General features: G+C 34.7%; 1 protein-coding gene across 1 annotated transcript; it reads left to right on the forward strand.

The window, feature by feature from the left end:
* Positions 1-3,156: 3,156 nt before the first annotated feature.
* Positions 3,157-5,957, forward strand: LOC107847185 (stress response protein NST1). Its single transcript, XM_016691410.2, has 4 exons — positions 3,157-3,795; positions 4,900-5,022; positions 5,166-5,306; positions 5,759-5,957. Exons 1-4 carry the CDS (start codon positions 3,202-3,204, stop codon positions 5,855-5,857), a joined length of 957 nt encoding a protein of 318 aa, XP_016546896.2. The 5' UTR covers positions 3,157-3,201; the 3' UTR covers positions 5,858-5,957.
* The last annotated feature ends 17,482 nt before the right edge of the window (positions 5,958-23,439 follow it).

Consider the following 23,439-nt stretch of genomic DNA (forward strand, 5'->3'; position numbering starts at 1 on the left):
TGGGTCGTTTTTATTACTATTATTATTATTATTATTATTATTATTATTATAGCAGCAACACCTAAATTTTTTTTATTAAAAAAAATATTTGTGCACTGTCAAAACTTTGTTTTTTGTGTTAAAATGGGTCGTTGTTATTATTATAATTTTTTTATTTATTGCTATAGCAGCAGCATCTAGTTTTTTTTTTACTAAAAAAAAAAACTCACTAGCAGGGATCAAACCGCGCAGTAGGCTGAAGGAAGCACCCAAGAATAACAAATAACACCGCTGGGCTATCTAAGTACCTTGTTTCATGTGGTTTAACATTAATATACGTACATAAATATAAATTTTCTACCTTATATATACAACGTAATTTTTTTACCGAGGGAGTTCGGGTGAACCCCATAGCAACCACGTGGGTCCGTCCTTGCGTTAATTTAATAATGTTTTGGTAACGTTATATTTTAATAACGTTAATTTAATATACTATTACTATCCTTAATAACGTTAATTTAATAACGTTTTATAAAACTATAATTTTTTTTATTATTAGTATAGTTTCATCTTTAATTTAATATTTAAATAAATTATATTTAGATATATTATATAACATAAATTAGCCCTTTGCTTTATAATATATATACATACCCGCGCAAATTTTTCGTATGAAGCTGACTCATCTAATTAATAAATCTTCAATATTGCTCTTTTTCCGCAATGACAAAAGAAATTAGATGTCATTTTCATCTTTGAGCCGAAAATAATGAAAAAATAATAGTGATAAGTTATTTAAAGGTCATATTTGTGCAGTTTTGAATAGTTAAAAGTCATATTTGTATACTGTAAAAGTTTAAGGTGAAAGTTATAATTTATGTTACTTGCATTAAAGATTTAGCAGAAATGGCCTTCCGCATAGATGGATATTATTTTAGACAATTTGGCGATAATGCCTCTATGATTACTACTTTCGAGAAAGAGTTATCGCATAAAGCAATCAAAGGAATAATTCAGAGAGCCGTGTAACATAGGAAGGGCACGAAGAAAAGTATGTAAAAGGGAATTTTGTGCAAGTAGGAAAGTACTGTATGTATTAAGCTGAAAAAGTTAGTTACTATTGTCTTTACAAATAGTTACTATAATGTAACTCTCTGGGGATAGATAGTAGTTATAGTACTAACGAAAACAGTGAATGCCAACAACAACAATTGGCAATCCTAGATGATCATATCACTGCAATTGGCCGAAGGACAAGCGCCTAATGCCATTTGGAACCAAAACAAGAAAAAGGTTAGTATGTCAATAACAAAAAACCAGAAAATTTACCGCTTTGGAGCATAAAGATTACCTCTAAGTTTATGTAACTTAGCACTGACAAAGTAAAGGATCAGGCAGCAGTTTCAGTCTAAGTCTTGAACGCGATTGACTGGTACGGATAGAGTTGGGAGCAAAAGGCCATTCATAAAGGAAGTGATTGCAAAATTTACGAGAACGTAGAGGAAACTACGCAAAGCATCCAATGAGCCCCACTGGTGCGCCAGCATCAGTTAAGCAAATCAAAGTTAATGTCATGTTGGATTGCACTAAAAAGCAAACAACTGTACAGAGAAGAATGATGTTCTAAACAATACAGGACCACAAGAGCCACCAACTTAAATATCACACCATATTAAGAGTATCTTACTAATCACGAAGGCTGGGGAAAAATTCAGAAGGCCACACTATGACAGTCCCTTACGGGAGCTTCCATCATTTTCTTGTTGCCTCTTTCATTGTTATTATTAATTAATGAGAATAAACAAATTTCGTGTTAGATCATCTCAATTCAAGTTGTCCTTAGTTTAAATTTAACTGTATCCTCTTATTACTTATTTCATGATACACTATATATGATCTAATTATATTTTGGGTAAGATTCCTTTATTGACGCAATTCGCTTTACCGACCCTTTGTAGTTGTCAGAAATAGCTTATTTCCTTTATATCTACAGAGCGAACAAATACAACAAATGCAAAGCGAACTAATATACTGATAAAAGAACGAATCAATACAAATCCAAGCAAACAAATATAGAGCAACACTGATAAAACTCAAACTTTCCCTATGTATTGTTATCTTTTACATTTTATGCTTTCGCTATTTTGACCAAATATAAGTCATATTTTTGCTCTGGTTGGTAATTTTCCCTTTTTGTTCCATTTGTTCAAGTTTCTCAACAATATGAAAATCCCATTTTAAAGATAAAAGAAAATATAATGTGACTCTACACTGTCCAATTAATATACTAGTACATACCTGCATGCATCTACATCTTGAATTAATTACTCTCTCATTAACTAGCTGAGGAGAGTGTTGTTTACACTTTCCAAGACCACCATCTACATTAATCTCTCACTAATTAACTTTGCAAATTCATTGTGGATCAACAAACAGATAAATGAGAAGTAAAGATTTTTTACATTTCTTTGTAAAAATCATTTTGTTAGCTAAACTTGGAGTATTAACCATTAATTGTTGAATTAGGTATTCTTTTTACTGTTCAAATTATCTCTTTGTTTTGTTGAATTTATCAGCTTTTTAGATTTTATTTCCTAATTCTGACTTGGGTTCTTGAATTTTTGGATTTTCTTTATATCTGCTTAGTTGTTGAAATGGTGGAATAATTGCTCCAACTGTTTTGCTGCTTAAATTTTTAACTTTGGTATTTGTTGTTATAAAAATAGCATACTCTGATTAAGGTTTTTGTTTAGTTGTCTTTGAACTTTTGTGTGTGTGTGTTTCTAATAATTATGGTGGCCGGGCTAACTTGCTCGCACATGGACTAGTTCTACGGAAACCTGGCTCCAACAAGCAACAGTGAGCTTTTATACGCGCTCACTTTTAATTTGTTTGTCCTATTTTTCTTTTTAGTTTGTTTCAAATAGAGTGCATCTTTCCTTTTTTCGTAACTCTTTCAACTTTCCACGTGGCATGTAAGACTACAAGATTAAAAGACGTTTTGATAAAGCTAACATATCTTTAGTTTAAGATCACGAGATTCAAAAGTTCTCATACTTTTTTAAACACCGTGCCAAGTCAAGACGGGACAATCAAATTGAAATGAATGGAGTAATTTTTTTTTTGTCACCCTGAGTTCCTTCTTGTTCTTCCTAGTTTTTTGTGATCATATGACCTCAATGAGTTATTTTTAATTCTCTTTTGTTGTTTCTTTAGAGACAAATGAATGGCGAGTCGCTAGTTGAGTCTCATGGCAGACCGCATACAGGAACAAAGACGTTGAGGAGATGTAATGATGGTCTAGGAGCTGATCATGTTATTCTGATTGATGTCGAGCTGACTGAAAGTTTTAGTAATGTTAGTTTTATTGATGTGCCCGAATCGAAACCCAAAAGTTGGTCTCCTTTCGGGAACATAATCCTCATCGATGACGATGATGTAAGCAATGAGAATGAATATTCTGAATTTGGTGCGGACGATGACCACCGCTTCTTTCATGACCCGTCCCCTAGCATGAGATCATGCTCAACCTCGAAAAGTGCTAAAGAACTTCGAGATGAAATTGATGATGATTGTCAGTTTGTTGGAGAAAATGTTATTCCTCCGATGAAGTTATCAAAATGCAAAAGAACTTACTCTGGAAAAGTTCCTGTCCAAAATCGCCATGGTTTGATGTCTGATGATGTGAATGGTAGTGTGGACGGTCGTGTTGAGAACTGTATTACCACCCAAAGAGAAAGGATCAAGGAGACCTCCAAATACAAAAAGGCACTAGAGGAAGAATTGATGTCTAGGCAACGAGCGTTGGCGATTCAGGTCTGTCATGTGTAATTCTTCTTAATGACTTTTGCAGAGATTTGTTTTTTGGTTACGCTTTCGCAGTTCATTCGTCTGTAACTGCTGATCTTTTGACGGCGGAATGTCTTTTGATCTCATCAATACCATAATTGATCAAATGTTCTCTACTTCTGATTCCTTGAGCCGAGGGTCTATCAAAAACAATCTCTCTACCTCCACAAGGCAGGGGTAAGGTTTGCATATACACCACTTTCCCTAGATACCACCTGTGGGACTACACTGGGTATTTGTTGTTGTTGTGCTCTACTTTTGTGTGCCTATTTGTAGCCTGTATGCTCCACAGGTGTCGAAATTATTGCAGTGCTGAGAGATAGTATGATCCCTCTCTTTAAGGTCAACGAAACCTTCCATTCACCTCCTTCATCAAGTTCTTTCCTACGGGAATTGTTCTAGTTAAACGAACACGTTTTTCCAAAGGATAGTTGTGATAGTTCTTCATGGCTGGGCTTCTGTGTGGAGCCAGAAGGCAAGGGATTTTCAGTTGGCCTCCTTATTTCACATGCTTATTATTAGAAAATTATTTTTATATATAACCCCATTCTTGTTGTTTAGTTATTATTTGTACTTAATTCCAAGAAATCTGTTTCAGACCACCCTTAGAACCAATTGTAGCGCCTTCGATACTCCCCGGGATAATGGACCTGGCCCTTTACCCTTCCCGTCTTAGATATCATACTTAGTTCACATGGCGCAGGGCTCGAACCTGTGACCTAAGTCAAAAGTCCCTCAACCTTTGCCGCTTGAACTAAGCTCAAGGGTCCATTTCGGTTATATACAGAAATAATATAAGGGATATAGAAGTCAACATCATGTGGGCATGTGGTAATATGTTATTTTCATGTCATGTGTCTTCTTGATGTGAAAATATCAGCTGATCAGTGTTATGTTATTTTGGTTTGTAATTCGCTAGATTGCTGTTCCGATGGTGTTCTAAAACTTTTAACTTTGAAGATTTAAGATTGAAGTTCTAAAATTTCTAATAAGTGAAACCACAGAGGAAAAGCTAAATTAGCCAAAAGAAAGTTAGAATGCTGTTATCTGATGTGCTTTTTACCTCTTCAGGCAGAAGAAGCCAAGAAGTTGAAGCTGATGCTTAGAAGAAAGAAGGCTGAAAGTAGACGTTTATTAGAAATGGAGGAGAGACAAAAGCAACGTGTGGCGGAAATGAGAGAAACTCAAAGGAAGGTATAACAAATTGGCCTCTTTTGTTGTCTATTTCCCGGCCTTTGTGTACGTTTCATGCCACTTATGCTGCCTGTGTGTAATTTTATGACTATAGCATATTTGAATCTTTTCCTACTGTTTACACCATCTGATGAATCTTTTAGGACCTAGAGAATATGAACTTGAAGGAGCCGATGAAAGCCGAAGTTCAGAAGGAACTCAGTAAGCTTGAACTGACATGCCATGATATGGCCTCCGTGTTGCGAGGATTGGGTATCAATGTTGGTGATGGCACTAGTCATGAGGTTTGTTCACACTCAGTCTCTAAATATACCTGAATGCAAATAATTCCAGGGATTATACTTTTACGAAATATTGGTGGAAAGAGCTCGATTAGTAAGTACTTTTACATTCCCACAGCTAAACCCTTTCAGTCTTGCAACTCCAATATTTCATATCTGCGCATCAGATCAGCTGTCACTTCTTTATCCACGTTTATTTCGCTTTCTAATGTATTTACCCTTCTCGTGTCTGTGTTGACATTTGACTGTCAGATCCGTGGTCATATTTCAACATGCCAACTTGTTTAGGATCAGCTGGTCCTAAGGATATGCAGCCACTTTTTCTCATTTCTTGTGTTTTTACCTGAGATTTTGGGAGTTGTACTGGGTTGGTCTTACGATCTCAGTATGACAGTCCCTTTCTTCTATTTCTATGTGTGAAGTGTTACTTAGAAGAGAATAATTTCTTGTTTCAGGTGCGTGTTGCTTACAAAAAAGCGGTGCTGAAATTTCATCTGGATAGAGCTTCACAATCTGATATACGACAGCAAGTTGAAGCCGAGGAGAAATTTTAGCTTATTTCTCGAATGAAGTACAAATACTTACCAACTTTATGACAGTAAAATAGGATATAACTGTAGTTTATTCTCACGAAAAAGATTATTATATTTTAGGATGGAAACTATGTACGTAATTATTTGACATATCTCATGGAGTTTCACCCCTTTATTGCTCTCTTTATGTACTTGCATAGTAACTCGAATTACTATGCAAGTATATAAAGAGAGCAATAAAGGGGTGAAACTCATGAGATATGTTGTAATGACCCTTCAGGTCATTTTTCATATTTATGCTTATCTTCATCGTTTGAGATTCTCCATAGCTGTTCCAAGTCATTTATGACTTACTGGGATTGAGAGTTCGGTTACCGGGCAGTTTGTTTGGTTTTTAGAGTCAATTCCCTGTTTAGAAGTCTTCGTTGGTTCCAAATGACCACCGATCAAAAACTTCAGCGAAACAATCTCGGATGAAAATTTTGACTGCGCCAGCATATCCGAAATATTGATTTTAGTCTAGGTACACCTTTGGTTCGGGTCCCAATGCACCTGAGCTCATTTCGACCTATTAGTCAAAAAGTCATAAAATCGAAACTATATATGTGGGGCCCACTTTTTGCCTAAACGACCTTGTACGGAAGTTTTGATGATTCCAATGGATTTGAATTGTGGTTTACACTCAAATTTCACTATTGGATCATATATTTTGGGTTCCGAATGAGTTCTGAGGGTACCGCATCTCTTCGCCGAGGGGGTCTATAAATAGACCCCAAGGTAGCGATTTTGGGAATTTTTCTTTCACATTTGAGAACCTAAAACCCTAAATGGGTATGATAACTCGAAATTGAATCTTGTGGGTGTTTAGGGAGCTTGGTAAACATCTTTTATCATGATTATCATCGGATTAAGGTAAAATTTCATCACTTTATTGGTGAATTTCATTGTTCTTGACCCAAAACCTCAATTTAGCTTAGGGCTTGATTTAGCCCCAAATTTCGTTTGTTTGCACCCATCAATTGAGGGTTATGCTTCCTTGGTGATAGATGAGCATTGGGTTGACCTCGGAAATGTGATTTCCGTATGTGGGACCCACTTGGAGTTTTTGGTGTCATTTTTGAACCCGAAGGACAATAGTGCAATATGAGTATCGTTAGACTCGTATTGATGAGTAGATTATATTTTTTATAGTGTGATGACATTTTGGGGATTGTGAAGTGAAGAAGAGCATGTGGTGCTTGAAGTGTGATTTTGCGGTTTAGCCTTGAGGTAAGGCTTCTATCTACTCTTCTTCATGGATGATGTATGATATATATTGCATGTGAACGTGAATGTTAAGATTGATATTGGATAGAATGACTTAGTATTGAATATACATATAAGTTTGGAGATTAGATAGGGTTTTGGACCCGTAGGTTGAATTACTTAATACCCTTGTAGAATCCTATTGTCTTCTCCCTAGTTTGAGTAAATTTGTAGCATGGATATGATATAATGCTATGCTCGGAATATGGTTTTAGCATCTGAAGCATGATTTGTATATTTAGCCTTATTGGGATAGTGTGATAGTTTTGGAACCGTAAGTTTGGTAAAGTTGACTTGAGTACCCTTGTTTCTAGTCGAAGTTACTATCTTAGGCATTAATATGGCTTGCTTGACATCTAGAGGATGAACTAGATACCTTAGCCTAGTTTGGAGAATAGTATGCCTAATTATGAAAATTATGGATTAGAAGTGGGATCATCCGGTCCACTTAGGTCAAGATTTGTGTTAGCCCTTGCGGGTTTAGTTGCGGATAGTAGACCTAGTTGAGACTAATGAGCCTTATTTATAAGAATTACTTGGTGAATTGATAAATTGTGATGATTTTCATCGGATTATGATTAGTGGCCCATAGAGATACATTTTCCTCTTTATTATGATATTTGCCCCCTAGAGATGCATTTTCCTCTTTATTATGATATTTGACCCATAGAGATGCACTTTCCTCTTAATTATGATATTTGACCCATAGAGATGCATTTTGCTCTTAATTATGATGTTTTACCCATAGAGATGCATTTTCCTCTGAATTATGATATTTGGTCCATAGAGATGCATTTTTCTCTTAATTATGATATTTTGCCTATAGAGATGCATTTCCTCTTAGTTACAATATTTGGCCCATAGAGATGATTTTCCTCTTAGTTATGATTATTGAGCTTATAGAGACTATTTTCCTCTTAGTCATGATGCAAAACCTATAGATATGAGATGTCTAATAGAGGCGATATGCTTGTTGATATTATGCTTCCTATATGTGAGATGATTATAGATATACTACGGTTTATAAATATGATTATTGATATGAGTCCCGGATATGTATATGGGCCTAAGGCCACGATTATGATGTTGTGATTATTTCAGATAAATTAATGGGCCAAGGGCCGTGTTATGGTACTGATTAAATATTCAAGAAGTGTTTATCATTGTGAATGATGTGATTGCAATTTATGAATATGAATATGTATATGTTTGTATACACATCTCTCCGGTATGGGACGGAAGAAGATGCGGTATGATGCTTATTATTCCATTGATTGAATACTGGTGATGGCATGCATAGATTTGGTACGTTCATGATTATTTACCATTATAATTGATGTGATTATAGCCGAAATATGATCTTATGATTTTTCTTCTTGTTAGACGGTTAAGCTATGTGGTAACTAGTTGTCTATTAGCTAACTATTGCACTTGATGGCTAGAAAACTAATGTATTAGTTAATGAATCTTGCTTAGTTGGAGCATGGTAGCTAATGATGGTTAGTTAATGAATGATGTCATTTAATAAAAGATGGTTAGGCGACAAGTAGTAATGTGTTGTCTAGTAATGATTAACAAAAAAATAAGATGAATAGTTGATAATAATGAATGGTATTAACAAAAAAATAAGATGAATAGTTGATAATAATGAATGGTGGATAAATGACGGTTTTGATCTAATGATGAACCTAGACTAGATGTTAGATATTGACTACTAAATAAATAGCGGTTAGTTGTTATCCCGTGAATAAGGATTATGTAAAGGATAATGTTTAGGCTAATAACTAGAGGTTATGTGATGACTAGTGAACTAGCGATTTAATAATAATAAATGTTGGTTAGCTAATAACGAGTAATTGGGATGTATTGATAAGATAAATATCTTTACGGTTGTGAGTATATCGGCTTGCGTCTGTGCACATATTATATGCCTATATTTATGGGTCGAGAGTTATGATGATACATTGATACCCGACAAGGCCGGAGGATATTATGATGATATTGATACCAGGTTTGAGTCTGGAGGTTACTATTGAGATGATATTGTACCCGGCAAGGCTAGAGGATATTATGATGATATTGATACCTGGTTCGAGTCCGAAGGATACTATTGAGATGATATTGATACCCGGCAAGGCCGAAGGATATTATAATGATATTGATACCCGATTCGAGTCCGAAGGATACTATTGAGATGATATTGATTCCCGGCAAGGCCGGAGGATATTATGATGATATTGATACCCGATTCGAGTTCGAAGGATACTATTGAGATGATATTGATTCCCGGCAAGGTCGGAGGTTGATTATGATGATGATGGTCCTGTTAAGGACAATTATTATGAGTTAGTGATATTGATGGTATACTATGCGTTCATTCCTGCATGTGCATCGCCTATCACCAGTATGCACCTATGTATATCAGCCGGTATGGGACGATTACATAGATATGGGTGAAGAATATGCCTTGTGTTATATGTTGATTGAACCTTCCGAGTCTGGGGCGATGGGGGTACACATAGGCTCGACTAGGTATTTGATTGTTCGGAGTAGCCGGTTATTTACGATGTTATTGATATTGTTATTATCATGGTTATGATCATTATTATGGCTAGCTTATGACAGATTGGTCATGGATCCGGTATTAGGATTGAGGTATGTCTTTGACCTTTGCTATCTTATGATTGCAGTACTATGCACGATTATTCTATGTCTAGCCATATGGATTAGAAATCCTGAGTATGTTGGTATTGAATCCTGATAGTATTATAATGAGGTCTGAAAATGAGAACATGACGATGTAGGTTATGTTGAGATGACCTCCTATTTATATATATATATATATATATATATATATATATATATATATATATATCTAGCTATATGAAGTCATGGTACCATCTGATATCCCTTTCTTCGTTGTTCATATTGTATAGTCGTTCCTTCGCCTTATGTATTACAATATATCTTTCTTTCGCTCTTTATCTGTATATTGACCTGGGATATACGGTATAGCTTTGACATATATTGAATTTAGCTAGAATAAGATAATTCACCTTGATACTTTCTCAGTCTTATTATGTTAGACTCTTGGACATGAATAGGATAGTTGTCCCTTGTTATTCTCATTGACTTATTACATGATTTATGGACTCTTGGTTGTACTTTCCATTCTGTTTATATATTGTATATATCTACTTTATCTTTGGAGCTCAGTTGGCAGTTGCCTACTGAGTATCATTCGTTTGGTACTCATACTGCACCTCTGCAGCCTGCAGATCATAGTACGAGTTATCACCATTGATGTATGCATCGTGTGGAGTAGCCCCTGATTCAGAGACTTAGAGTGAGCTCCTGACGTTCGAAGTATAACTTATCTCTCTCCTATGTATTAGACTAGCCTCTAAGTTGTATTCAGAGGTAAGTTGAATCAGTGTATTTCTCCTTGATATATTAACACCTTGTTTGGTACATTTTTTTCTCTATTTATAACTAATGCAAGTATTAGTTATACACTTTATTTTGTATTAAAGTGTGTATTAGCAATACACTTCATTTTCTATATATTGGTAATACAAAAACTTTTAACACATGTATCAGCTTATAAAATGACCTTAATACCCCTCAATTTCTCTCTTAAAATATTCACAATTTTTTTCCCGCCATTTTAATTTTCAATATCAAAACATTTCACAATTTTTTTTTCCACCATTTTAATTTACAACAATGGATAGTTGATTTAAATAACCGTAACATATTTTTTCTTTGCTTCGAGGGTCTTTAAAAAGATTAAAATAAATTCTTGAGACTATTCGTTAATTTTATATCTTGTATTTTATTTTTTTCGACTTTGTTAATCCGTCGGCGTAACATTTCATGCGCAAAGACGAAGATAATTAATCCAAAATCTCTATATACTAGTTCAACAATATTAATTATATTTGAAATGACAAAAAACTTTGTTGCAAAAAAAGTATATAAAGTTAAAGAAGGGTATTTTTGTAAACAAACATTTTTTTCATAGAAATTATATAAGATATATTATTTCTTATACATCAAACCAAACAATGTATAAGAAATAATACATGCATAATTAATACAAACATAACTAATACAAACATTACCAATGCAAGCATTAATAATAAACTATATTTTGCATTATTCTTATACACTCTACCAAATGACCTCTAAGCGTGCAAGGATAATTACTAACCCTGCAATGCATTCATATACGCAAATGGTACACTCTCCGATCATTTTTACTTGTCACGTTTTGCTTATAGAGAGGTAAGTTGTATGAATTTTGATCGATATTTTAAAAATTATTTATTAATTGTATTAGTATGAGAAGAATTGTAACTTATACTAATATTTTTTGTTATAATTTTAAATATCTAAATTTTAAATAATAAATTAATTTTATTTAATTCAGCTTTAAATATTAGTCAAATTAACTTTCGATGCACTGCAATTAAAAATGAATGCGGGATAGTAACTTTTACTTTACGTAAAAATAAAAGGAAATTTTATGTGACACAGTAAACTAAGGCTATTTATTTAATTTATCAAAAATAGCTAATGCTTCTATTTAAAAAATTTAACAATATATAACGATAGTTTGGAAATTTATAGCATATACGTGCAGATATACTTATTATATATATCTGTATCAATGCAGTTTGACAAAGATATCGTATACGCGCAAATATACTGTACAATTATTTAGATATTGAAACTTTGATAAGTTTATTTGAATCAAAAAATTATTTTTCGTGTAATTGATTCACGAAGAAATTGCTTGTATTTTTATAATGAAGATTTCTATATGTGTAATTAATATGATATAATTGAGACATTTTTAAAAAGTCAAAATCATAATTATCTATTATAGGAATATATGAAAGTCGAAGTCGAATAAACTATGACTATCGATTTACTGCATCGCTAAACACATAAAATCAAACTTCAAAAAATTCAACCATAAAAGATTGGAGAAATATTTAAAAAAAAAAAAACAGAAAATGAAATTATCAAATCAAATTTTCAATATGGTATCATGCTCAACCCTCATCTTTATCTCGAGTTAAATCTCTCATTGACTAATGGACGAGACTTCTCCACTTTCCAAGTACATCTCCATTAACATCCATCTCGAATAAGAATTGATTCCTATGCCATTAACTAAATTGCTTTTGTATACTCCCTTTAATCTTTTCAGTTACTTTCCTATATTTTTCTTAAGTTAATTTGATCAAATTTTAAAGTTAAATTAAATTAAATTAATTTAATATTTTTAAATTAAAATTTAGATATTCAAAAATTATATAAAGAGTATTATAAAATATTAATCAAAATTTATATTATTTGACTCTAAAAATGAAAAAGGAATAATTAAAAAGAAATGAAGGATGCATATATTTAAGATGAAATAGGAGTATTGACACCCAATTTTGACCTCTCGAAATTTAATTTTAAATATTATTATTTTTCCACATTATTCTTATATTAAATACATACTGACGTGTCACATTTGTGATCAAAATACGCAGATTATTTTTATTACATTTTAGTATCATTTTTATAATTTTTCTAACTCAAATACGATATTTTATATGATTTTTACTAATATTTATTGAATCATTTTTTCACGTAATTGTGCACACTCACATTTTCTATAAATACATTGTCTAGTTTTCATTATTATTTTATTATTATTATTATTTATTATTTTATTACTATTACTTAAATAACAGCCTAAATCGAATACTCTTTTGCCTAATTTATTTGTTCGATTGTTTCAATGCGCCAATCCATGTTTGTATTCGTCCCTATCTGCATTGTTTTTCTATTATATTCAACAGGTGTTATAGAAAGGGGTGTTCCGAAGACTCGTCGGAATGTGTAAACTTACTATGTATTCTTTATAGCTAGTTGTTTTTCTTTCATCTTATGTTTCATATTGTTTGGTTTGTATTGTTATTGTAAAGACATTATTATTGTTGTAATAATAAAATTTTGGGGACTGCTTTGGGGGCGGAAACATGCGTGCTCTGTGCGTAGTATATGAAAATACGACTTAGGCCTTTACGTGTATTATGTGCTATGTGAATCACTTAATACTCGAAGCCTTTGGATACGTAAATTACCACTTATTAACCTGTCATTGCATGTTAGCACGTCAACACAATTTAGGCATAATAAAATAAAGCTAGGTATGGTAATTTTTTTTAGCATGTTAACATTAACTCATGTGTTTAATATAACTTTCAACACGAAGTTAACGTGGCACAAATGTTTTTAGCATGTTAACATACACAATTTATGTTATGTTGTTGCATGTTAACACGAATTTAACCACGTTTTGAGCATGTCGACAATTAAATTCCTACTTATTAATATTTCTGTTAGCATTTTGAATATTATTATGAAGCATGTTCATGTATTTTTCAGCATGTTGACATATTAAAATGGAATATAAGTATGTTAATGCATTCCTAACATGTTAACATATTAAGCATATTAAATCAAATCCAAGCGTTTTAGTATTACTAAATGCAGATTTAAAGAATTTTAGCAAGTTAACATCAAAGTTAATTATGTCGTGCCAACGTAAATGCAAGTCTGAACATGTTAATACACCTTAAGCAAGATTAACATAAAACTACTGCACATTGGTACAGTTTCAGCATATCAATATAGGTAGCATGTTAAAGAACACTAGATTTCTATATATCATGGTACTCTCCAGCATGTTAACTTCCTGAACCATTAACATAATTTTCAGCATATTATCGCATTTTCCAGCATGCCAACATGAAGTTCTGCGCGCTAACGTAACTGCCAGCATGTTAAAATAGGTTTTTGACCATTCTTAACATGTACCTTTAATTTTCTACACTGTCATTAGTTTATAATATGTCTTACACAATGAAATTCGTATGCACAACATATTTCCCACTCTTTGACATTCTCTTTTAACCACTGGACAACACATTGTTTAGATACGAGTCATAGTTATTTTTTCGCCATATTAAATGATTGTTGAACATTCTCTTTTATGCGTTTCAAGTTTTAGGCAACATAGCTTTATTTTGTCTAGACCACAAAGTCAAAATAACAAAGTCCAATGCCTCTTGGACGATAGTTGGGACGATAAGTATTACTGAACACGTTAGTTTTATCCTTGTCTTAGAATGCTTTTTGATTTGACAACCAGCCTAGGTGGAGTGAGACGGATAGTCATTCGTAAATAATGATCTCCAACACACTAATGGTAAGACATATGACTTGTCTAAGAGTTCGACCAGTAGGTCAGATGATGATTGGACAAGTTGGGGCTCTGAACTGAATGAGATCAAAAATCTTTCTTTGTTTGATTTGACGAATTCTTTTTTATTCTTGTATTTACATTACATGCTTATTTATTTGGGGGTAGTTAGTTTATCATATAAGCAGTCTCTTTTATTGTTAATTATGCCATTTCTTTCTCCTCGCTTGTCTTATTTACCTATTTTACCGACTTTTCTTACTTAGATAATTAGAAATGATACAAAATAACATGTGTTTGCTTATTAATTACTTTATCTCTTAGTTAACATTTAAGTTAATAAATCATGAGACCTTTATTTGATCACGTAGAATTTCCATCTAAAATACGAATTTGGCCGGAAATCACATTTGTGGACCTCGAAAGGTGCCTAACACCTTTTCCTTCTAGGTAATTTGAACCCTTACCCGAATTTCTAGTGAACTAAGATAAAACAATAAAATTGGTTCGTAGTAGCCTAGACCGGTGCCCCAACGCACCTTAATTCGTTTGGTAGCGACTCTTTACACTCTACCTTCAAAATAATCTCAAAAAGAGTGGTCACGTCGAATTTTGCTTTCCGTGAGAAAAATGGGGCGCGACAGAATGACGAATCTACTGGGGATCTTAGGTTCTCACCATTACGAGTTTGTGTTTTATGTGAGATTCTTTCACTTTGTTTGTTTTATTTTCCGTAATCACTTTCTCTTTTCCTTTTATTGTTTATATCATGATTCATTTTTTACATATTCGTCTCTTTTCTCTTCCCCTTTTGTGTGTATTCATATGTTTCCATGCCTATCCCTTCTACTTTTTTCCCTTTTGTTGCCTATGTGTTTTCATGTTTACTTACTTTTTATTACTAAGCAAGCTATTCTATTTTGTTACGTGCTACGTGTTACCGCTTTATATAACTGTTATTCCGCTCATGCTTTCCTCCACTTGAAACGTCTTTTATTTTCTTTTATGGATAATTGCGTGGTAGCATGGACGTTCTTTCTTAAGACACCCATTTGGAAAATGCCTTGTGGATCGATCGATCAGCGATGCGTCGACAGTAACAAGTTTTTCCACTCTCGAGTAGTCCGCTCGAGGGAGCCGTGTCATAAACCACTCTTGTCCTTTAGGTCTTGACTACATATTTATTTTATTAAGGAATATGCGTCCTATTCAACATAGGATGCCTTGGCATCCTTGACGCGTTGAATGTTAGTCTCATTCAAAGTACAAAGAGGTTAGCGACCTCAAAGGAACTCACAATTATTTGCTATGTTTTGCATTTCTATGTATGTATTGACATTCTGTCCATCTTGTTGTTTCCGTTCTTGCCTTTGTCACTCCCTATTTTTAGTGTTTTTCATTTTAGAACTCTTTACTCTTAAAATTCTTGTCATGTTAGGTCCCTACAATACACTCTTAGGGCCTATTCAATACTTACCTTCAATTTATCCCCAAACTCCATTCCAAATAACCCAAACATCCCAACTCTATTAGGCACACTCTGGGACTTTGAAATAGCATAGCTGTCGGTCTGCAATTCAGGAGTATTCAGATTAAGTGATAGCTTAGCCCGATTATGCACTTGCTCTAGCTCCCCTTGTAACTCTAATATTCTTTGCTCCATTTTCAGTAATATTTTGTTCTGACCAACAACACTGTCCCCTTATGAACTAGCAACTTCTTTGTCCCCAATATTGTGACGGTCACCCATTTCTTCTTTACCTCTAAAACTTGTAGGTAGATGAGGAGGAGAAGGAGGAGCCCCTTTCGAACGGGTATGATAGGCCAGGATGCACAAATCAACCTATGAGAGGGGGAAACAAAACAACAAAGTTGAAGTAATTAGTGTGCTAGTGATATAAAATAATGAACCAGATTATCACATAGCCAAGCACTTTATTCGACGTTTCCTATTTTGGGAGCCTCTTTTGAGTTAGAGGTAGGCCTATCGTTGTTTAAGAGACAATCATGCCATAGAATAATGTCATTTGCTCAAAGATAAACCCCAAAAGGAAATTAAAATTTATTTCATTCAAACTGTTTCAAAACTGTAAAATAAATAAATATAAGAATGTCTGAAAATGAATGTTAAACTAAATTCTAAACACGTCCTCTTTTTGTTGCTCCTTCTCGTCAGCTTCTAAGGTCTTGTCAAAATGGTGACAACTTATCAAGAGATAAGATAGTGCTAAATTCTCTCACATGCTTCCTGTATTGAGATAGTCCTTTCCTTGTTTGTCAAATTCATCTCGGAGTTGTTACACCTTTCTTTCCATTATCAGAGCACGGTGCTTCCAAGATTCAAACTGTTCCCCCATATCGGTAATTTCCTTGGCATTCCCCATAATTATCTGGTGGTGGCACGCCTCAGATTCCAAATCTCTCTTTTTAAACTTGTGATAGAGAGCTTGTGCCTCAGCTTTCTTGTCGTTGATATGCTTATCTCTTTTGATGCTCGGGGTTACTTTGTTTTCTCAATCAGTATGCAACTATTTAATATAACCCACTGTGTAGCCTGCATTATATCTATCTGGCGCAACGCTCTCTATGTCTAGGTGGGTCTTTTTACCCTAAGCCTTGGAAATACTGTTGCCTTTTGTAATCTTATTATCTTCATAATCGAATCGGTATGCCTCCATGTTAGTAATTTGTGGAATTAATTGTTGCCTTCCTGCTTGCCACATCACTCTAGTAGGAAAGTATGGTTGCAGGCCATGAAATCCCATCAGAATCAAGGGTTCCTATTGTTGAGTAGAAATCACCAAATCTGTGCTCGGGAACCATTCGAACATCCATTGGATGGAATCTTCAGTCAGGGCCCCCAATATTTGTCCCCACTTCTTTACCTCATCTGGCTGTCAGATCTTTTTGACTCCAAATGTGACTCGGGTATCATGTGTAGTGATGTTATTGATTCCAATCGATTTGTGTATGCCTTGTATACCATGGATCTTCTGAAGATGCTTAATCAACCACAGCTGCAATAATAAATTGCACCCTTCAAAATGTTTTGGCCCCATTTTTGCAACACCCAAGGGATCGATAAATATCTGCCACTATCATGAGTACAATCGTGCAAGACCCCTTTTGAACCCCATTGCATAAGGCATCATCTACGGTGATCAGACGAGTATGCGCTAATTTTTCTTTTCCTTGCTGGTGGCCGAATCTATCGGCCAAGTAACTCCGAGCATTTTCGACCTCATTACGTATGCTACTAGTCGACTGCCATGAAGATCCAATTTGTTGCTTGGTTTTTCTAGAGTGACATTTTTGAGGATGATAACCTCAGCCCTTTTTCATCTCATTGCTGATGGTAACATCTTGTTTTCTAGGTATCCTCCGATTTCCTCTAGAATCGGGGTCATTTCTATGTCTCCAAATCTAAATACTGATCTCGTTTTATCCTAGAATACAGTAGCAGCTTCAATAAGTTCTCTACACAGGGTGATGTTCATGAGAGAGGGCAAACTCTCCAATGCCTTCTCTATGATGCTTCGCCCAAAGTACCCAAAGTCCGATCACCAATGTTTCATGTGAGGCGGAATGCACCAAACCATGCCAAATGTTAGGTATGAAGTAGGGATGACCATTAAATCTGCAAAACAAAGCGTTAGTCTATCCTTCCCCCCGAAGAGCAAATGACATTATTTTGGCACAACTGTCTCTCAAAATGCACATAAATAACGATGCGTTCTTTTCGGGATCATAGCATCCCTTAGAACTTAGGGATAGGTTTTCTAACATGACATCTTAGGTTTTTTAGAATGTTTATTCCTTAGTATAGGGATAAACGGTTAGGTTCTAAGAATAAGAGTGGTTTTGACAAGGTTCCCTCAAGCGAACAAATTAAGAGTGGGAAAACTTGTGGCTGTCAATGCACCGCTGATCGATCAATCCACAAGGCAATTCCCGAAGGGTTTAAGAAAGAATGTTTGTGCAACCATGCAACCGTTCATAAAAAAAATAAAGGAGGTTCCAAGTGGAGGAAGGTATGAGCGGAATGCCAATATATAAAGCAGTAACACATAGCCTATAGTAACATACAATAGCAGGTTTTAGTAATATGAAAATAAATACTAAAGCACATAACCAATAAAAGAAAAAGTAGGCATGGAGAAATATGAATAACACATAAAAGGGGTAAAGGAGAAGGGACTAACATGCATAAATTAATCACCAATAAAAATAAAAATAGACATAGAGAAACATAAATAATACATAAAAAGAAAAAAATGAGAAGGGACTAGCATGTGTAAATTAATCACCAATAAAAATAAAAGTAGACATGGAGAAGCATGAATAACACATAAAAAGGGGGAAAGGACAAAGGACTAACATGTGTAAATTAATCGTGAGATAAACAACAAGAGAGAAAGCAAAAAAAAAAACAACGTGAAGGAATCCCACATAAAACACAAACTCGTAACGGTTAGAACCTAAAATCCCCACCAGAGTCGTCATTCTGTTCTGATAGAGTTGACTGTGACAAACTGCATTTATTCATCTTCCATCAATGAGTGCCAGTTGCTCAAATCTACTTTGTATTCATCCAGCTTCATTCAATTCTTCCTCTTGGATGATTCTCAGAGATGGTATTTCGACCACAGCCGGTATCACTGCTTCATTTCCATAAACTAGAAAGTAAGGCGTGGCGCCAGTGGATGTTTTGATTTTAGTGTGGTATCCTAGTAATGCGAGGGTAGCTTTTCATACCAATATCGGCCGTTATCAATCATTTTTTGCAGGATCCTATTGATATTTTTGTTTGCGGCCTCCGCTGCTCCATTCATTTGTGGTCTGTATGCCATTAAATTTCGATGCTTGATCTTGAACTTCTCACAAGTTGTTTTCACCAAATCACTATTGAGATTGGATTCATTGTCTGTGATAATAGATTCAGGAACTCCGAACCGGCAAATAATGTAACTTCGAACGAAGTTGTCCATGACCTTCTTTGAGACTAATTTATGAGAGGTGGCTTCTACTTACTTAGTGAAGTAATCGATTGCAACCAGGATAAACCTGTGACCATTGGACGCGGTTGGCTCAATGGGTCCAATGATATCCATGCCTAAGCTGCAAAGGGCCAAGGAGAGATGGTGACGTAGAGCTCGATGGGAGAAACTCGAATCATATCACCATGAGTTTAGCACTGGTGGCATTTTTGTATGTAGTGGACGCAGTCACTCTCCATGGCCAGCCAGAAGTAACCTGATATCAATATCTTTTTTGCCAACATGAAGTTATTCATGTGAGGACTGCATGTTCCAATATGTACCTCTTCAATTAGCCTAGATACCTTTTCGGCCTCGACACATCTTAGCAAACCCAAGTCAGGGGTTCTATTGTACAGGATTTCCCCATTTAGGAAGAATTGATTGACTAGCCTCCGAATGGTGCATTTTTGGATATTTGTCCCATTCTTGGGATAGTCTCCACTTTTCAAATACCTTTGTATGTCTGTATACTATGGTTTTTTGTCTGATTCCTCTTCAACATAAAAGTAATGTGCAGGCTGCTTGTGCACATGAATAGGAACAGGATCAATGTAGTTTTTGTCTGGATGTTGGATTATGGAAGACAAAGTGGTCAATGCGTCTGCAAACTCGTTTTGGATCCTTGGGACATGTCTGAACTCTATCTTGTGGAACTTCTTGCACGCACTCCAGATAGTGTAGGAGCTTTGTGTTCTTGACAGTCCATTCACCTCGTACCTAATGAATCAGTAAGTCCGAATCTCCAATCACCAATATCTCTTGGTCATTCAAGTCGATAGACAAGCGAAGCCCCAGGATACAAGCTTCATATTCGGCCACGTTGTTAGTGCAAGAAAACCTGAGTTTGACCAACACATGATAGTGTTGGCCAGTTTCGGAGATCACAACGGCGCCAATTCCAACTCCTTTGAAATTTTCAGCTCCGTCAAAGAATAGTCTCCAACCATCGTATTCTTCAAAGATGTCCTCTCCTACAAATACCACGTCCTCATCAGGAAAGCAAGTCTTCAATGGTTGGTACTCGCCGTCCACAGGATTCTCGGCCAGATGATCTGCTAGTGCTTGCGCTTTTACCGCCTTCTGTGATATTGACTATGTCAAATTCACTTAACAATATCTGCCATTTGGCCAACTCATTTTCTGGAATATGTATTTCAGTAAATCCATTCTAGAGATTAGATAAGTAGTATATGCTGAGAGATGATGCCTTAACTTTTGAGCTACCCAAGTCAAAGCACAGTAGATGCGTTCCAGTAAAGAATATCGGCCTCGTATGAGGTGAACTTCTTGCTCATGTAATAGATTGTCTGTTCTTTCTTTCCGGTCTCGTCATGTTGCCCTAAAATACATCCAAAGGCGTTATCAGCAATGGCTTACCAGGTTCGGGAGAAACCAAAACAAGAGGGTTTGACAGATAATCCTTGATCTTGTCGAATGCCTGTTGACACTCCGTTGTCCATTCTATAGCAGCATTTTTCTTCAACTGGTTGAAAATTGGCTCACAAATAACTGCAGATTGGGCTATGAACCAGCTGATATAGTTGAGGCAGTCCAAAAAACTTATGATGTCTTTCTTGCTTTTCGGAGGAGGAAGATCTTGGATGGTCTTGATCTTGGCTGGATCCAACTCTATGTCCCTACGACTAACGATGAAGCCCAGTAGCTTTTCCGCAGGGACTCCAAAGACACATTTTGCTGGATTCAACTTCAGATTGTACTTTCTTAACCTATCAAAGAATTTTTTCAAATTTGCCAAATGACTTGTATCCTTCTTTGATTTGATGATGACATTGTCCACGTAAACTTCAATCTCTTTGTGGATCATATCATGGAATAGAGCGGTCATGACCTTCATGTATGTGGCTCCATCATTTTTTCGACCAAATGGCATTTTTCAATCTCATATTAATTGACATGTATGCTTTTTGCAGAACTCTTAAAAAAAAATTAACAAGAAAATGTAAATTGATTAATATAATTCTATTAAACTAATATTAGATATTGCCATTATCTATTGGAGTTAATTACTCTACCATTAAATTACTAACGATAAAATTGAAAAAAAAAAGTTCAATTATCTTTTAGTTCTTTAAACTAACTAAGTAGTTAAAGACAATTTTTAACTAACATCTCAAGTAAGAAAACAAATATGGCCTTTTTTTCTGTGCTGATTAAGGGGTGTACACAGATCATCTCAATTTTATTAGTTAGTTCTCTCTATTATTCTATGTTGGTAAATGGGTTTTGGTGACTTTGCTTAGTTTTTCCTCAGTTCAATTTGTTTTGTTCATTTTGAATTTTACATGCTCCTTACAAAATTTGATATGATATTTACCATGATACGGTGTTATTAATTAATGTTTAATATTAGATCTCGAAAAAAAATTGAGAACTGAGTAAATAACACAAACTAAAAGACATTAGGCAGAAAAACTATTGATTCTCAAAGCACCGTCATTGAAACACAACTATTCAGCTAAAGTTTGGTTGGTGCAAGTGATTATCAATTAATCTTAGTTAACTTTATTCTTATATATTTGTTCTCTTTGTTTTTTTGGTCCAAACAATTAGCTTCGATCTTATTTTAAAAAGAGATTAACTTGTGTCCACTGCCAGTGAAATTCTTTTTTACACTGTCAGTGGATCCCACCGTAATCATAACAAGTTAATCTCCATCGCCAAAATTACCTTTTAAGTGACTAATGTTCTGGCATTTAACATCGTTGCTTTAGGATTCTCATTACTATTTCTTCAACACCACTGAAGCAAATAATCATCATCCACCATTAAAGCAACTTAAAACTATCATCAAAGAAATTCATGGTAACTATTTATTCATTTCTTTTTTTATCTTTCATCTTTTAAAGAGATGTATACAGATGGTATAGTTCATCTCCTCTTGAATAATATAGTTTGAATGTCATGCTAAATTTATTTTGTTAATAGCATCCATTAATTATACGCTGCAGGACAAATTAGGATTCTTAAATTCATCCGAGCAAAATGCAAAAGGCGTTGGACCTTCACAAGAGGAAATAGAAAGTAATACAAATGCAATCGTACCATTTATTCCCCAACTCAATCATGAAGAATCAAGAGTGTCATACGTCGGTATGGAGTTTCAATCACTTGATATTGCATTTAAGTTTTATCTTGATTATGCTCACCGTAGTGGTTTTAGATCACGAAAAGATAAATCAATAATAGGACAAGAATTTGTTTGTTCAAAAGAAGGATTTCGCTCAAAAAGAAGTCTAGAGAATAATATGCAGCAAGATGAAACTAGAGAAGGTGTAAAGTGATGATTTATTTGTCGAAAAAATAAAAAGAAATGTGGGTCATTGCTGGATGGTCTCAAACCATAATCATGAACTTGCTTCTCCATATAGTCAAAAGTTCTTGCGTTCAAAAAGGAAAAAGTCGAAGGCTCAGAAGAATCTTATTGATCTATTAGATAAATCAGGTGTTCGTCCTTGTAAAATTGCATCGGTATTAGTTACTCAGTCAGGAGGTGTAGAGAATCTCAATTTAACTAGACGAGACATTCAAAATTATATGAGTACTAAAAGGCAAAAGAACCTTGAAAAAGGGGATGTTCAATTGATGCTAAAGTATTTTCAAAAGAGACAATCTGAAAATCCGGGCTTTTTTTATCCAATACTGATGGATGTAGAAGGCCACTTAGCTAATTGTTTTTGAGTTTTTTCTTTATCAATTACCCAGATGAGTTCTGAGTCGTGTTGTATTAGCAAAAAAGGGACCGGGGAGGGGGGGGGAGGGGGGCTAGGCCCGACATCAATATAACACACAACCATAAGTTTTTGGGTTGATGGTTAATGTTGGATAGCTTATAAGAACTTTGGTGATGTTGTCGTCTTTGATCCTACATATTGACAAACAGATATAAAATGCCCTTTGTACCATTTATTGGAGTTAATAATCATCATCAAATAATTTTATTTGGTTGTGCTCTTCTTTGGTATGAAACTCAA

Source organism: Capsicum annuum, chromosome 11, assembly GCF_002878395.1.
Source record: "Capsicum annuum cultivar UCD-10X-F1 chromosome 11, UCD10Xv1.1, whole genome shotgun sequence".
In the NCBI taxonomy this organism is placed as follows: Eukaryota; Viridiplantae; Streptophyta; class Magnoliopsida; order Solanales; family Solanaceae; genus Capsicum; species Capsicum annuum.

Bases quoted from the DNA above. Each gene is read 5' to 3' on its own strand.
- LOC107847185 (XM_016691410.2), top strand. From the start codon at position 3,202: ATGAATGGCGAGTCGCTAGTTGAGTCTCATGGCAGACCGCATACAGGA. The intron at 5,023-5,165 runs GTATAACAAATT...TGAATCTTTTAG, and splicing joins TGAGAGAAACTCAAAGGAAG to GACCTAGAGAATATGAACTT. The intron at 5,307-5,758 runs GTTTGTTCACAC...TTCTTGTTTCAG, and splicing joins GTGATGGCACTAGTCATGAG to GTGCGTGTTGCTTACAAAAA.